The following is a 16,436-nucleotide window of genomic DNA, read 5'->3' on the forward strand; positions in this document are numbered from 1 at the left end:
GTCATCTGAAAATGAACAGCTACAGCTGTGTGATCTGAGTATAAAAGGGAGATCACACTATTGACTTAAAGGGCCTCGGCTATGCCCATAGATCACTAATAATTTAATGACCGGATCTGCTTTTTAATTGGGTTCAGAACTATGATTAATCTAAAACTGCAATATTTCAAGAAATAATCTTTTTAGCAATGCACACATTGTTTGATTAATTAAGTCTGTAATACAATTAATTGTCCCAAGTCATATCTTCTCCCACTCAGGAGAGACGAATATGTTGTTATATTTCCCTAACGTGTGATTTGATTCACAACCAAAACAGAAAGTTTTTTTCAGTAATCAACAGGAATCATTGACAGTCGCTGACTCACAAATGCATCACAAGGTCCTGAAACCTACTGAGTGAGTCGCTTTACTGCCTCTAGACACAGTCACAAAATTTTGGAGAAGCCAATTACCACTTACACATATAGGTCACATTACATATTTGATTGACCAGTAGAAAATGGGTTTGTGAAAACAAGTCTTGACTTGGGTTTTTGTTCTTTGGAATATTTATTGCATGTTTTTCATAACCTGAGCATCATCTATTTTTTGAGCAGCAAATAAATGCACACTGGCTCTAATGAAACTGATTTGTCACTTGCAACTTTCTATTATTGTGATTATTACAGATGTTATGACTAAATAAGGTGTTTTGAATCTGCAAGGTTATTAGTTTGATTTACTGGTATAGGAAGACAACTGATGATGCGAGTGATGCTGTCAGGATTGAAGATCTCACTGGACATGTGAAGGTGTAAGTGAATTAAAAGCTCCTTGTCTTCCAGTCCAGGTGGACTCCAACTTGGGGACAGGAAGCCGATTTCCCTGTTCTAGCCTGCCGGAACTTCATTCAATTGTGTATTCATACTCAGGCTGTAAACAGTGATGCTTGGCATGCTTTGCTTCACTGAATAAACAAAAAGTCACAACCGGCAAATGTCGTCATTGTGTTAGGCAGTATATACATATTAAGAACATTCACGTCACATTAGAGTGACGTGAATGAAAGATTCGTCTGACTTAAGTTTCTATTTTATTCGGGCGCACGGCAGGATACGTGGCCGCTGGAGGTGTTCTCCGGTCTATATAAACGCGCCGCCATCTTACATTTAGCAGTCTCTGCTGTTCAGGCCGAGTCAACGTGACTGACTGCGGAAGGAGTGGACGAGGGCTCCCCGCTGACGCTCGTCCTCACATTTTCCTCGACTTTTCCCATTTCAAACTGTTTTTTTACTCTCTCTGATCCGAGTGGACGGACTTGCTGTGTTGACAAGGGTAGGCTCCCACATTCAAACTATCGACTTCGCTCAGTTTCTCCCTCTTTCCCTGTCGCTTTCTCCCTGAATGCCAGCAGGAATGGAGAGCGCTGTTGTGTGCGGGCCGACCAGGGATGCTGCTACCGCAGTTAGCGATCCAGCTGCTCTAACGGCTGATATTTGGGAAATGCCAGCCGCAGCATAGTGGGAACATACCTTTGTAACCGACGATATTTATTGACTTTACGATAGTACGGGTTCTTGTTGGTTAATATAGACAGTAACACGGTTAACCAAACACTAAATGTGAGGTTTATTGGGTTTATTTGCTTCCAGTTTGTTCGGAACCTGAATCCAGATTTGGGAGTGAGCGCCGTGTTTGAGTAGTTCCCAGTAGCTAACGTTAGCTAGTTAACTTGGTTAAGGCTAGCTAGTTTAGTTAACTTGGTTAAGGCTAGCTAGTTTAGTTAACTTGGTTAAGGCTAGCTAGTTTAGTTAACTTGGTTAAGGCTAGCTAGTTTAGTTAACTTAGTTAAGGCTAGCTCGTTGTTACGTTTGGCCACATTCCCCTTTTCTGACTCATGTTGCTCCACTTTAGTTTCGCCTTTTGCTCAATTATTTTTGCAGCTGTTTCACTTTAATATGTGGCGAAGGTAAATTACACATGTGCGGTGACTGGGTGTTTAAACAACTTCAGATGTTTAGACGAAGTTAGAAAATGTAAATTCACGTCAAGCAGCTCTCGCTTGGTGAAAATGCTTCGTGTTGAGTTTTCGTCGAAAGTTGAGCTCAAACTTCGTGAAACTGAAGCGTCGCACCTTTAATTGGAGCTCGTTGTTTTCAGTGTCTCCAAACTTGTATTGTTGGTTAAGGCTAAGTTGAATTTAAGGTAAATTTAGGGCAAAGGCCTGTGAATGTGTTTCCACTCGTCCTTTTAAACAAAGACCGACAAATTCCTCGCCGCCGCTGTGATTTGGGAGGAAGACGAGGAAGACGAGGAGGGGCCACATGTGAAATCTGAGCCAGTGGTGCTGGAGCTGAAAGCCGGGGCTCGTCGGCAGCTGCGGAGAGGAGGGGGTGCACCACACCGTGGTCTGCATGCATACTGTGGTGGTGTGTTGATATCCTGTATTAAATGTGATATTTGGCGTTTCCTTTGTCCAGTGGTCTGTTCGTTCAGCCTCGGGTTTGTTTTGGCTGCGGCAGCAGGACAGGCGGGTCACTACGGAGGAAAGTTGGAGACCTCGCACCCGGTCGATAGAGAAGAGAGCTGCTCATGAAGGAGAAGCTGTCTTTTATGTGCTTTAGTGACATATTAAGACCCAGCGGTGGTGTTTTCAGCAGCATTACACCTTGTTTACGTTTTATTTTTTAACTTGACGAGTAATGGAAGTGAAGCGGCGGCTGGAGGTACGGACATCCCCAGCGGCGCCAGCGTTTCAGCCGGTGAAGCTTTGCAAAGACGTGAGTTTGTTTTAAAATGGACTCGATGGAGGGACCCAGGGTTTTTTTTTACTTGACCCAGGGTTTTTTTTACTTGACCCAGGGTTTTTTTACTTGACCTGGGGTTTTTAACTTAATTGCTGCTCTGTTGGCTGCGGGTTTTCTCATGCCACACATATTTACTGCATTGTCTCCGGCTGTGTTGAATGGGTTTAAAATTCAGGTTTCCGTGCTGAAATCCCCTATCAGACTGCACAATGGAACATAAAAAAAAACAAAAACACAAAACAAAAAAAAAAAAAACAGAGCAAACCTGTCATCCTGTCAGCGAAATTTTCTTCTAACGGTGCATTATTTTTTTGAGTCGGAAGCGTGGGTGTAGGCTACATCCGAAACCTGGAGTGGTATGTTTTGAGGTAATTCTCTTAGACTTGCCATGACCTAATATTGTATTTGTCTTTTTTCTTGATCCACCATTGTATCCGCATCAATCTAAACGTACCAGCCTCAGTGACATAATAGTGTTGAAGTCGTTTAGATTTTCTGGTAATTAATTGGAGATAAAATCACCTGTGTCATCAGAGGGAGAGGAAAGGATTCATCACTGTGATCATAAAGCTTCAGTTCAACACCTACCATACTTTCCAAGTAAGCTGACTTGTTTCGGACAGGTCTATTGTTTTCTTTCCTCGAGGGTTTTTTTTCTACAATTTCCTCTGATCAAATCGTATTTTTCAGTTTGAAATGGACTGATAATTGCTGAGCAGAGGCTTGGATAGTGTCCGAAGCTCCTGTTCCTCCATGGCCATTTGTCATTTGCAGTTGAGAGTCAGACTAAACACTGCAGCGGCTGCAGGCATTGAGCTCATTGTATTGTTGGCAGCCAACAGTGAGTGCTGCTGACCCTGCACATTACATGGCTAACGTTGAAGCTTGTGGCAGATCCGGTCTCTCTGCTTGTGCTGATAATACAGCTTGTTTGGGCTATTTGCTCATATGGTGGTTTACTTGAGAGGAACGGGGCTGTGCAGCAGGGGCTGCTTGGATATCTCTGAAGTCCTGTTCTCAAGTATTTTTGTATTTAACTCCAGCATGGTGTATTAGTAACACTTAATTTGGAATAAATAAAAAGCCACCACATGCTAGGAAGAATAGTAAAATGCAGTTTAGAGGAATTGTTTTACACTGATTTATTTTTAACAGCAGCATGTTACCGTGCTCTTTACACAAGTAAATCTTGACGCTCGCCTTTACTCACTGTATGTGCCAATCCAATTTTTCCAATTTCCAGAAGTAATTGAGCAGACAGTGTTATGTGCTTATGTGCTTGGGTGTTTTTCTTTTTCTTTTTCAAACTTGTCTATGACTGATTTATGGGAAGTTTAGACAAACAGGGAAAATGACTGTATTCAGAAGGCAGCTATGTAACAGGAGGTTTTTTTTATTTTATATTTTTTTCTTTCATCTGCTTCTGCTGCCATTGCTCACAGTTTTTTTTTTCTTATGCTTCTTTAGCTAGCTGATGAGTTTTTTTTAGATAATTGGCTAAAAATTTGGCATCTTAGACTGTAGGTGTCACTGTGGAACCTATTAGAAAATCTATTTGTCACATGTTTCTGTGGAAGTTGATATTAAGTTCTCTGAAAGTTTATCTGGATCAGTGCCTAATGTTGGGTTAGATGCCCTCTGTGCAGTTTAGCTAGTTCTACATGTATGAAATTCTCAGAAAAGCCAAGCTTTCTTTGTGTATCTGTGTTTCTAACAAAGTCTGGAATTTGTTTCAAAATGTTTATATTGTTTCTATATATTTATCATTTTCTTCCTTTGTGTATTAACAAAATCATGGTTGTGCTTTACCCAGCTCAGTGAATGTAGTAGTTTCTTTATGCTCAAAGTACATTCAGCTCCACTGCAGTGGTACCATTCTCTGTTCCTTTGTAGTGGAACAACCCTCCTGAAACAACAAACATATAAACACCACAAGTGTTTCTGTTTCATGTTTGTGGCTTTGGCATATTATGGAATTGTGGTTTTCAGTATGAACTGAATACTTTCCCTTACAATGTTCAGGGTGGATTAACAGAGGGAAATGTTCTCGAACCATCTAACCAGTCACTTAGGAGAGCTGACCTGTGGCACAAATCGACATTTCCATGGGCTGGAGTGTGTGCATGTACATTACACTGCTGTGTGTGGATGATAAGGTACCTGTTTGATGGCTCTGTCCAACCATAGCTACTTGTGACTTTCTCCGTCTTTGTTCCTCCTCGGTGCATCATACTTCAATTCATCCTGTGTCACTCATTAGTCATCTGGTTTTAATTTCATGGCTTCAACTAAACCAGGCACACGTCTACATAAGGGATTTCAGATCTGACATCAAAGAAACCTTTCGTTCAGATTTGTGCCTGATATCTAGGAACTTTTACTGGATGGAGTTGTTTGTGTTTTTGTGTTACCGGTAAGAGTCTGACTTTAGCACAAGGCTCAATTTGTGTCTCAATTGGAGACCAGACATTGCTTGTTGGACATCAAAAACGCATCAGCTCAGTTTCCAAAACCAGATGTAAAGGCCCACAGTTTCCACCAGAGTGAATGATAAATGGTTCCTCTGTGTGCTTTGATTGTATGTTTGATTTTTTTATGGGGCCTTGTGTGTTACATATGGCATCCATTAGGACAAGGCTGGGTTATATGAGGGCAGGACTGCAGAACTGTGGAGGATGGCGTGTGAACAGTGAATTTGAGTTGGTGCATTTGTGGTTAGAAGCAGCAATCTTTGGAGCCTGACTCAATATTGTGTTTTAATGACACAGCTGGGTGGGGTGGGTGTGAGAGGAGGGAATGAATTCAGAGCAGTACTTTGGCTGTCCTTAGGAGTATTTTCATATTGGCAGCTATTTAACTCTAAATACACCTACAGATTTAGTGGCGTTTTTGCTGGACTGATTGTTAGCTGCTGTGCAATTCACATGGCACATGTTGTCTACTTTGTGTGTTCATCATTTAATCTTACAGTACAGTGCTTTCTAGACAGGAGAATGGAGGTGCTAAGAAAAAGATTTTAAACCTGTAGAACAGTGAATAATTAGTGACCTAATATCATAGGACTCTTAAGGTTTGTTGGAGAACTCTAATAGCAAAGTGTATTGTATCTTTGCTAGTCACTCAGAATACAAAGTGGTCTTTGACCTTCAGCAAAAACTGACCAACTAACAGGCTACTCTTTAGGTAGTGAATATTCTGATGTCCAACACATTTTTGTTCTCCTTTATAATACAACTAGATAAAACATGATCCGTCAGATTTTAGCCAGTCTGTCTGCTACTGTCTGCTAAATGTGCTCTGCAGGCCACACACTTAAGTTTTTAGCCAAAACGTTTTAATAGTGGGGGGAAATGTATAAGTGAAAAGACAGTTTGCTGTTTTGGTGATTATTCTCATCCGAGTGATGTTATCTGATAGCTGGGTCAGTCAAACTGGACTTTGTTCTTGTTAGTTTGAAACAGAACAAATAATGAAATGTTTATAAATGACAAGTTGTCTTGACTCAACTTCTAGCTGACTGTTTGCTGAGGGTGAAGTCTCTTTATAGAAACTATGTGAATTGCAATAAATTGGTATACTGTAGGACCTGTAGAGGACATTTTGTCTGACACCACTTGTATAGATGCCAACTTTAAGATAAACATTTCTTTGTCATTGCATGTTCTATATACACTTCTCAACTTACAAAGTATATCTTGACGTGAGAGTCTAGACAACTTGTTTACCAAATTGTTATTGACTGCTAAGGTATCATCTTGTTTTGTTGATTCCTTGAGCAGAACCCTGCATTTTCTCTGTAATTTTAGTTACTCTGTGCATTGTCATTCTGTTATCCAATACAAAATAAAATCATTTTAAAATTGTGCATGCTACTAAGAATCACAGTGGAAGTTGAAATATCAAATATTTCTTTTAGCAATTTTTACTTTTTTTGTTAGATACAACATCAAAGTTCCTGCTGTCACTACATATGACCTTAACAATACTAACACAGCTGCACACCTGTTGTGTGAAGTCTTACAGCAAAGAGCAGCTGCTCAAAATTTGAATCTAACATTGACTTCCACTGGGGGGGACATGAAAAATAATCCTCCACAAAGTCTTTCCTTTTGTTTCATTTATATGAGAAATATGATAACATGGTGAAAAAGCTTTATTTGCATTGTGTGTTGTGTTAAGTGATATATGATCATTGATTTATTGTGTTTGAAATGGTGCTAAATACATTTGCCCCTAAGGACGTGGTGCTTTTACTCTTTTTCACGTTGAATGTTCTCTGGGGTATAAATTAATTCATGGTCATCATTTTCCCCTTCCATGCATCTTTTAGCTGAGAACTTCTTCTAGTTTTAAGCGTTTCCTGTTTTTGTGTCTCTGTATTACTGTCATAATATTTATACTGTGTGTGTGTGTGTGTGTGTGTGTGAATTGAAAATACCCGTTCCAATTTTCCTTTTTTTCCTGGATTAATCCTCTTGCACTCTTTACCTCTCTGCTGCCATAGCCAGTGTTTATTTTCCCGCAGTGTGGTATCAGCTTCAAAGCCAGCGCAGGAATGTGTATGCCCTCCTCTCTTCTCTTTTCTCTCCACCCAGTGCTCCACTTCCCCCTGCCCCTCCTCACCTAAATAGTTGCTAGCTGCTACACCTAATGGTGGCTTTGTGTGTGAGTTGCTGCGGTTTGCATGTCTGGCGTGAACTGAGAGAGTTCAAAAAAAGAAGCAGGCAGAAAAGGAAAGCAGGCCTAAGAAAGTCAGTCTTCGAGCTTGTCGGTTGTTGAAGGAACACTGCCATTCATTTCTAACATTTAGCTTTTCTACTTTTACCTCTGGTGTGATCCTTGTGTTTAAAGTAAAATGTTTGTGTGGCAGTGAGCAGGGTAGAGGGTTAGGGATGGGGGGATGGAAGGTGAAATGCTACTCAGGTAGTTGGACTGATTGTGATGATTTCTCCCCCTCTTGTTTCAGATCAGGAAGCTGTGTTGGCTGTAGTTTGAGAAAGGAACATGGCTTCTCAGGGTGAGTAAATCATTTTCTGGAACACACTGAAACACTTGCTTATCTTCTTGCCCTCTCGTTCACATACAGAAACTCTGAACTTATTATAAATGTGTCTGCAAAAGTCGCAAAATGGAAGGAAAGTCACAAGCTTCCATTTTTTTAATATATAAAATGATCCAATCTTTAATATTTCTGTAAAGAGTAACCAGCAAAGATCAAACCAACATTTTTATAGAATCTATTTAGCAGAGTTCCTGTTATTCTGAAAATCGGATTATATTTTAGGTCATTTATACACAAAGAGAGGAAACTCTAAAAGGTTTATAAATTTTGAAGTGCCACTGTATGTACCTTGGCTCGTATGCAGACTTTTAATTTTTAAGCAAAGAATTAGAAATGAAATGGGGGGCGGATAAAAATTAGAAATCTGTAGTTCATGTAAAATCAGACTTTATGTTCAAAGAAACCTCTTAAATCATATCGAGAGTTGGACGTAGAAGAATAAAAGCATTTGAGAGGGGTTAGAAATCTATTCGTGTGTAAGGCTCTGAGGCCATTTGTGTCCTCTATTCATTCAGCGTTACTCTAAATGACTAGATATTTCTTATTCCACATTGTTCCTTTGAAGTAACAAACCTGACATTTAACTTTCATAATTTGGTGTTTTGAACATTTGATTTGAACAGATTCGAATATTTAGTTTGTCCCAATCCCCAAATTGAATCTTTTCTAAACACCTACAGGCATTTGTCTTCTGTTGAAAGCATAATTTATATCATTGTTTCTCTTGCAGCTGATCTGATGGAGCTGGACATGGCCATGGAGCCAGACCGTAAGGCAGCAGTCAGTCACTGGCAGCAACAGTCCTACCTGGATTCAGGTATCCATTCAGGGGCCACCACAACTGCTCCCTCTCTCAGTGGGAAGGGGAACCCTGAGGAAGATGACATTGACAACAACCAAGTCATGTATGAGTGGGAGCAGGGTTTCAACCAGAACTTTTCCCAAGAACAAGTACAAGGTATGTGTAATTCATACTAGTGAGGAAGATCTCTTTATGATCTCTTTCTTCCACATAACAAAACTGCCCCGTCTCTTCTAGACCTAGATGGTCAGTATGCCATGACACGTGCCCAGCGTGTGCGGGCGGCAATGTTCCCAGAGACTCTTGAGGAGGGCATGCAGATCCCATCTACACAGTATGATGCCGCAAACCCCACCAATGTCCAGAGGCTGGCAGAGCCCTCACAAATGCTTAAACATGCTGTGGTCAACCTGATCAATTATCAAGATGACGCTGAGCTGGCAACCAGAGCCATACCAGAACTCACCAAACTGCTCAATGATGAGGACCAGGTAACTCAGGGGGAAATGGCTCAGAATTCTTTTATTCTCGTCTCTAAAGTGTCATTTTCCTCTAAACATTCACAATATTTCTGTTGGGCTCCTCAAGGTTGTAGTCAACAAAGCAGCAGTGATGGTTCACCAGCTTTCAAAGAAAGAAGCTTCTCGCCACGCCATAATGCGCTCCCCTCAAATGGTGTCTGCCATTGTCAGGACCATGCAGAACACGAACGATGTAGAGACGGCCCGCTGCACTGCGGGAACACTGCACAACCTGTCCCATCACAGAGAGGGTCTGCTGGCCATCTTCAAGTCTGGAGGAATACCAGCTCTTGTTAAAATGCTTGGGTATGTGAGAAGGGGATGAATAGATATTCATTAGCTCCATACATCAAATAATTAACCACTGTTGCAAGAAGCAGTGTGGCCTTTGAAAAACAATAAAACTTTCTTCATTTAATTGGTAAATGGTAAACTCAGCAAAGGCATAGAAAAGGATCGTTTGAATGTATGAAGTTGTCACTAGCTCCTGGTGGGATGGTAATCCAGTAAACATCTGTCTGTCCTGCAGTTCACCAGTGGACTCTGTCCTGTTCTATGCCATCACCACCCTCCACAACCTGCTTCTGCATCAGGAAGGGGCCAAGATGGCTGTTCGCTTAGCTGGGGGGCTACAGAAAATGGTGGCTCTGCTCAACAAGACCAATGTAAAGTTCCTGGCCATCACCACTGACTGTTTGCAGATATTGGCATATGGAAACCAGGAAAGCAAGGTGAGGTGCAGTAGACTTAATTTAATAAAGGCAGCAGTGCTCCACAGTAGGCATTGACCCATGAACTTTGTTTTCTGTTTGTGTAGTTGATAATACTGGCAAGTGGTGGCCCCCAAGCATTGGTCAACATCATGAGGACTTACACCTATGAGAAGTTGTTGTGGACCACAAGCAGAGTTCTCAAAGTGCTGTCGGTGTGCTCCAGTAACAAGCCTGCTATCGTAGAAGCTGGTAGGTCTTCAGAACAAGTATTTGTAGTATATGGCTGAATGTGATTATACATATAGTGTTTAATTTAAATTTGTGACTATCAGCGAACTAACAGCAAATGAACTGATTTGGAGTTTTCAAACATGTTTGTTTTTCTGTCCAGGAGGTATGCAGGCTCTGGGACTTCACCTGACAGACCCCAGCCAGAGACTGGTCCAGAACTGCCTCTGGACTCTCAGGAACTTATCAGATGCTGCCACCAAACAGGTGAGAACTGAACCCGCTAACCACACGCGAGCACGACCATGTGTTTACTCATACCATTTGTGGGCAGTTTCGTTTCAATGCTATTTTTGTGAGGACACTTTAGTCTCTTCTCAATTTAAAGGGCATTTTGAAGGTTAACACTAGGTTGGCTGGACAGAGCTTTGGAACATGAACCCTTTGGGCCTTTAATGCAGCTCTCTATCCTCAAGAATTTCTGCTCAGTTTTCTTTTTTCCTTTGATTGATTGCACACACAGACACAAAAAGGTAGACCATCTTTCTTTTTATCTCCAATGTGACAACTGTGTCTTTCTCTCCAGGAGGGAATGGAGGGTCTGCTGGGAACTCTGGTACAACTGCTCGGCAGTGACGACATCAACGTGGTGACCTGTGCTGCTGGCATTCTGTCTAACCTGACCTGTAATAACTATAAGAACAAGATGATGGTCTGCCAAGTGAGTACACACTCAAATGCATTAGTATTTATTTAGCTAAAGGCTTGAGTTTGTAATGTCTTTACATCTGTATTTAGTGTGTGTTTTTATCATCCAGATTGTAAGAGTGCCTGTCGCCTGCTGTACGTAATGTCACACTGCCTGTCTCTCTGTAGGTTGGAGGTATTGAGGCATTAGTGCGCACAGTTCTTCGGGCTGGAGACAGAGAAGACATCACAGAGCCAGCTATTTGTGCCCTACGTCACCTCACATCTCGACACCAGGATGCTGAGATGGCACAGAATGCTGTCAGACTGCACTACGGTCTCCCTGTGGTCGTCAAATTACTGCATCCGCCGTCACACTGGCCTCTCATTAAGGTACACACATGCACAGAATCGCCAGTAACAGTCAGCCACTTAAATCTCTCTTCTTACTGTCAGCCGCCCAAGTGACTCTTCAGTGGTTTCCAGTGAAAATCTGTTTACACTTTATCGCACCTTGATGCCAAAATAATGGGCCTAACCTGGGTTTATAAGCACATTGTTAGAACATGTTGGAAGCTGATCTCCTGCGGGTTTTACACGACCATCTCACTGCTGTATGACACTTAAACCACCAACATATCTGCCAAGTCCTGACCTCTAATGTGGCTTTGGTCTTTTCACTTGAAAAAGGGAAAAACTAGTCTCAGATTAGAAACCTAAACTCTCTGAGGTCTGCCAGAGGGGGGATGGCTTTCAGATGAAAAATAACAAGGAACCAGTACATTTAAAAATGTAAATCTGCACCTGACAACAGAGCAGCTTTTGTTTAATCACCGACTAGAGCTATAGGCGATCTGAAGTTGACATTTTGACTGTGTTCCTCCATCAGGCTACGGTTGGTTTGATCCGTAATCTGGCTTTGTGCCCTGCAAATCACGCTCCACTGAGGGAGCAGGGAGCCATCCCAAGACTGGTTCAGCTGCTGGTCAGAGCACACCAAGACACACAGAGACGCACCAGCATGGGAGGCACACAGCAGCAGTTTGTGGTGAGAGAACACACACTTCTTAACCCTTTGTGAACGCACAGCTCCACAACACTTAAGGATTGATGTCAGAATGGCACAATTCTCCATCACCTTCTCTGGCTTCTCATCTCAATAAATCCCCACAGTTCCCTGGACTTCTACCATCACTAATTTAATGTTTGTGTTTAGGAGGGAGTTCGTATGGAGGAGATTGTGGAGGGATGCACAGGAGCACTGCACATTCTGGCCAGAGATGTACACAACAGAATAGTGATCAGAGGACTCAACACCATTCCACTCTTTGTACAGGTGAAATTCTTCAGCTTGGTTTTGTATTGAAAATGTTCGTCATGAACTGTATAATTGAAAGGATGAACATGAACCTTTTGTTTAGTTATGAGCTGTCTGGAGCTAACGGAGATGCCCTATTCCAAACATATCTTGACTGTATATATACTGACTGTGGTACTGAGGGAGAACATTTTGTTGTACTGCCCGTGTTTGTCTTTACACTCTGAGGCTCTGCTGTTTGCCTCTTAGATGATCTGTTGCAGTTTTTTTTTTTAAAGCAATCCCTTCTGTGTTTGTGCAGCTATTGTACTCTCCCATTGAGAACATCCAGCGTGTAGCAGCCGGCGTCCTCTGTGAACTGGCCCAGGACAAAGAGGCTGCTGAGGCCATCGAGGCTGAGGGAGCCACGGCCCCACTCACAGAGCTATTGCACAGCCGCAATGAAGGAGTTGGTGTGTGCACACATTTATCTACTGCCATCATTAACAACTTTTTATTTGTTGTTTGTCCTCTGATGGCTTTGTCATTATTTTATAAACACCAGTTGGTGCACCAGAGAAAGACGGCTAACCTTGTAAACCCTCCATTTTCCCTCAGCCACGTATGCTGCAGCTGTTTTGTTCCGTATGTCAGAGGACAAACCTCAAGACTACAAGAAACGCCTCTCTGTAGAACTCACCAGCTCGCTCTTCAGGACAGAACCGATGGCCTGGAATGAGGTATGACTCTCAACATCAGGTTTCTCCTTGCTAATCAGTATATTTGTACACATAAAAAAGTTATTTAGAGTTTAAAACTGCTTCAGAGAATAAAGGCGTGTGGTCTGCTACCTCAGTGCTCATCTATGTCTGTATTCTACTGCAGACTGGAGACTTAGGTTTGGACATCGGAGCTCAGGGAGAGCCTCTGGGCTACAGACAGGAAGGTAAGCCACCTCCTCACCTATGGCTGGAAGGCTTCCAGGAGAAGCACAAAGGGGACAAAGAAGTCATGAATCTCAGATCAGCTGGGCTGTGACAAACATTTCAGCTGAGATTTTTTTGCTAATTGCCTATCCAGTCAGTACTTTCTTTAAACCCATGGACCTCTCTGTCCCCTTATCTTGTTGATAAACAACTAAATATTGTCACATTGCCCCGTCAGTTTCTTAAGACCACTAGTGACAGGACTGCTGTTAAAGGTGGTGGTGATAATGCTTTCTGGTTGAGGATGAGATTGATGACTGCTGTCACTCAAGGCCAACACAAGTGGCTCTTAGCAAAACCACATGCTGCTTTTCCTAATTGTTAGTCAGACATGTAAATGCTGACCAGTGTAGCAGGACCTCAGATTGTACTCAACAATAGACTGTGGGGCACATGTTGGCTGTTGTTTTTAATCTGCACTGCTCTCCATTCCCCTAATTGGCTCTACACCAGCCAAAAGAAAATGACTTGAGCTTCTTTGATGTATTGAGACTTGCCACTGGAGAGATGGATTTCTGATAGTGGAACCAAATCTAAACAGTGAGGTAAATTTAGCAGAGCCAGTTCAAAGGCTGGAACAGCTGTAATTTGAACTGAGTTTGCTCGTAGTTTGGGGAGTGGACGTGTGCTGTGTTGCTGTGTAACGTTAGTTTGAATGATCATACTACTGTGTGACAGCTTGGTTTGTTAACATGCTTCTAACAACTGCTCTGCTTCCCCTGCTCTCCTCCATCCACACCTCCCACCTCCCCCCAGACCCAAGCTACCGTTCCTTCCATTCAGGGGGTTATGGAGGGGACACGTTGGGCATGGAGCCCATGATGGACCATGATCTGGGTGGAGGCCACCACCCTGGCCAGGACTACCCCCCTGTAGAGGGGCTGCCTGACCTGGGACATGCCCAGGAACTGATAGAGGGTCTGCCCCCAGGTGATTCGAACCAACTGGCCTGGTTTGATACTGACCTGTAAATACCAAGACCAACATTACACTACACTTTCTACTAGGTAAGACCCAATGTTCACATTCACTCTGTAGCTGAAATGAGGGGTAGCTGTTTCTGAAGCAGGGGTGTTTTCTGTGTGGATGAAATGGCCGAGGGGGGGGTGGGGGTAGACTTACTCACTGGCTGCTGCATGGTCTGACTGCTTCTAATTAAAAAGCTGTGTGATGTGGTGTGTTTGATCTGTGTGTGGTCTTTACCAGCTCCTCCGCTGTCTCCCCACTCACCTCCTCCTTTTTTTTTCCTCCCCCCCTTCTGCAGCTGTATCATGTGATCTGGATGAACCTGCATCGTGATTCGCCCATATGGAGGAGGCGGGGTTTCAGAAAGTGCCTGAAGACGACTCAACAGCAAGCAGTTTCCTGTCTATGGGAACTCCATTGGGACAAACTAGATTATAAGTGCGGTTCGGTTCTGGTCTGTCAGCCTGACAAGGGGCTGACTTCAAATCCTGACATGACACATGGAGTTTGATCTCAGTGGTTGATTTTCAAAAACCTTTTTATGTATTTTGTTTTTACTTCTGATTGTTTCACTTTTTTATTCTGTTTTCCTTGTGTCCGTAATGGTACAAACTGATTCTAGCTTGCCTTTTTTCATTATTATGAATTATTATACTCTTGTTTTGCAATCCTTTGTATTTTAAGTCTCTAGTAGTGTTGAGTTTTGGTTTTGTTTCTTTTGTTTGTTTTTAAAGTGGTAATGCTCCATCAAGTAAAGAATCTGATCACATTTTAAATGGTGTCCAAACACTAAAGTTAAACAGTTGAAATGTATTCTGATGATCAAGTGTAACATTGTGTAGCTTTTGTATAAAAAACATTAATTGGAAATCATGGTCCAAATATCAAGTTATTTTCTTGCTTTAAAGGTGGACACTGATGTGTCTCTGCTGTTCCAAAGGAGGTGTAGCTAACCTAAGCTGAAGGGGTGTGGCAGTGGAAGGACAGGGGTGGTGGAGGGCTCTTATTATTCTGCTGTTACAGAGGGGTGGGGTAATGGGTGGAGCTGGTTGCTGTAGCCTGCTGTGTTCTGAAACAATAAAATGGACTGTCATTTCACCTGAAGGCCTCCATGTCTCATTTCACCCACACCTTCAATCCAGGAACAGTTTGTTTAAATTTAATGTAATAAATCTTTCTACAGCAAAGACTATGGACAATTGTAGATATGACGACAGGGTCGTGCTAAATGAAAGATGAGCAGCACGTTTCCCATTGTAATGGTAACATGACCACAACACGACTCTGAGCCTGTTTACACCTGGTTTTAAAATGTGTCTTGGACAGATGACAACTCTTCACCTTCACCATGTACGTCTAAGTGTCCAGATTACATCACCACTAACCTACTACATACAGTTATGTGGTTCTGGAATGTGCTTGGCATTTACACTGCAGAAGAAGAGGTCAACAGCATTGTAAAGCACCTTGGTGTAGTTTAACATTTTATACGTTAAAGGAACCTTCAAGTGTCATTCAATTTCCTAAGGGTCTCAGTTTTACACATCAAATAACAGTTAAGTGTGAGAAGAAAGTGTCAGCGTGCAGTTGGGTAGGAAGCCTGATATGTTGTGATATCTGAACAGTGACAGCTGTGTTCTCTGCTTTTGCGTGATTCGTCAGGTTTGTGAGTAACCTTTGACACCTGACACAATGAAAGCCTGCCAGTGGTGACCGTGTGTAGTTTGTGTAGGAGTTAAGGATGACATGATGTTGCTCAGAGAACAAACCCATGCTTAGTCTCGTCCCCAGCTCTCACATCATCCACATCTTGTCATGGTACATTGTTGTATTTTTCATACTGACCTTTTATCTGTTTCAAATTAGCATTTCTGTGCAACTATCGCTTCACTCCACTAACATCTGACCTGCCTTTGTTGAGAACGACATCATTCTATATTCATGGCATCACAACTCCTGATAAAAGAAACAAGTTTAATGTATGACGGCGTGAAGAAAAGTTGGCAGGAGTTGAACAGCGTTTTGTTCATAACTGTATTCCTAATCAGATGACTGACATGGGCCCTGACTGCAGTAGTCAAACCCAGAGGCCAGAGCTGTGACAGTCTGAATTAAGTCACAACATAATCCTCTGTAGGCTGATGGACACTGGATGGATGTTTTGATTGAGCTGTCAAATGATCTGTCACACTGCAATATTTATTACTGTCATTGATCCAATTTGCAAATGTGACTAGAGTCCTGCAGAGATATAGCACATGGTCACATTAACTAGTCTGACGCAACGTTGTGCCACTAACGATTTGTGAATTAAAACATAATTTAACAACCACATACAACATTATCATGTTAATATCCAGCCCATTAATAAGCCTTATCAAGAAG

At 42.2% G+C, this 16,436-nt stretch overlaps 1 protein-coding gene across 1 annotated transcript; it reads left to right on the top strand.

Moving 5' to 3' along the window:
- Window positions 1-1,162: 1,162 nt before the first annotated feature.
- On the top strand, window positions 1,163-14,810 carry LOC113169772 (catenin beta-1). The gene is made up of 17 exons (XM_026371465.1): window positions 1,163-1,317; window positions 7,756-7,806; window positions 8,582-8,809; window positions 8,891-9,144; window positions 9,242-9,480; window positions 9,704-9,905; window positions 9,992-10,136; window positions 10,279-10,382; window positions 10,702-10,836; window positions 10,992-11,195; window positions 11,692-11,850; window positions 12,019-12,138; window positions 12,422-12,572; window positions 12,718-12,839; window positions 12,985-13,045; window positions 13,842-14,092; window positions 14,350-14,810. Exons 2-16 carry the CDS (start codon window positions 7,794-7,796, stop codon window positions 14,054-14,056), a joined length of 2,352 nt encoding a protein of 783 aa, XP_026227250.1. The 5' UTR covers window positions 1,163-1,317; window positions 7,756-7,793; the 3' UTR covers window positions 14,057-14,092; window positions 14,350-14,810.
- The last annotated feature ends 1,626 nt before the right edge of the window (window positions 14,811-16,436 follow it).

Source organism: Anabas testudineus, chromosome 16 (genome assembly GCF_900324465.2).
Source record: "Anabas testudineus chromosome 16, fAnaTes1.2, whole genome shotgun sequence".
NCBI lineage: Eukaryota > Metazoa > Chordata > Actinopteri > Anabantiformes > Anabantidae > Anabas > Anabas testudineus.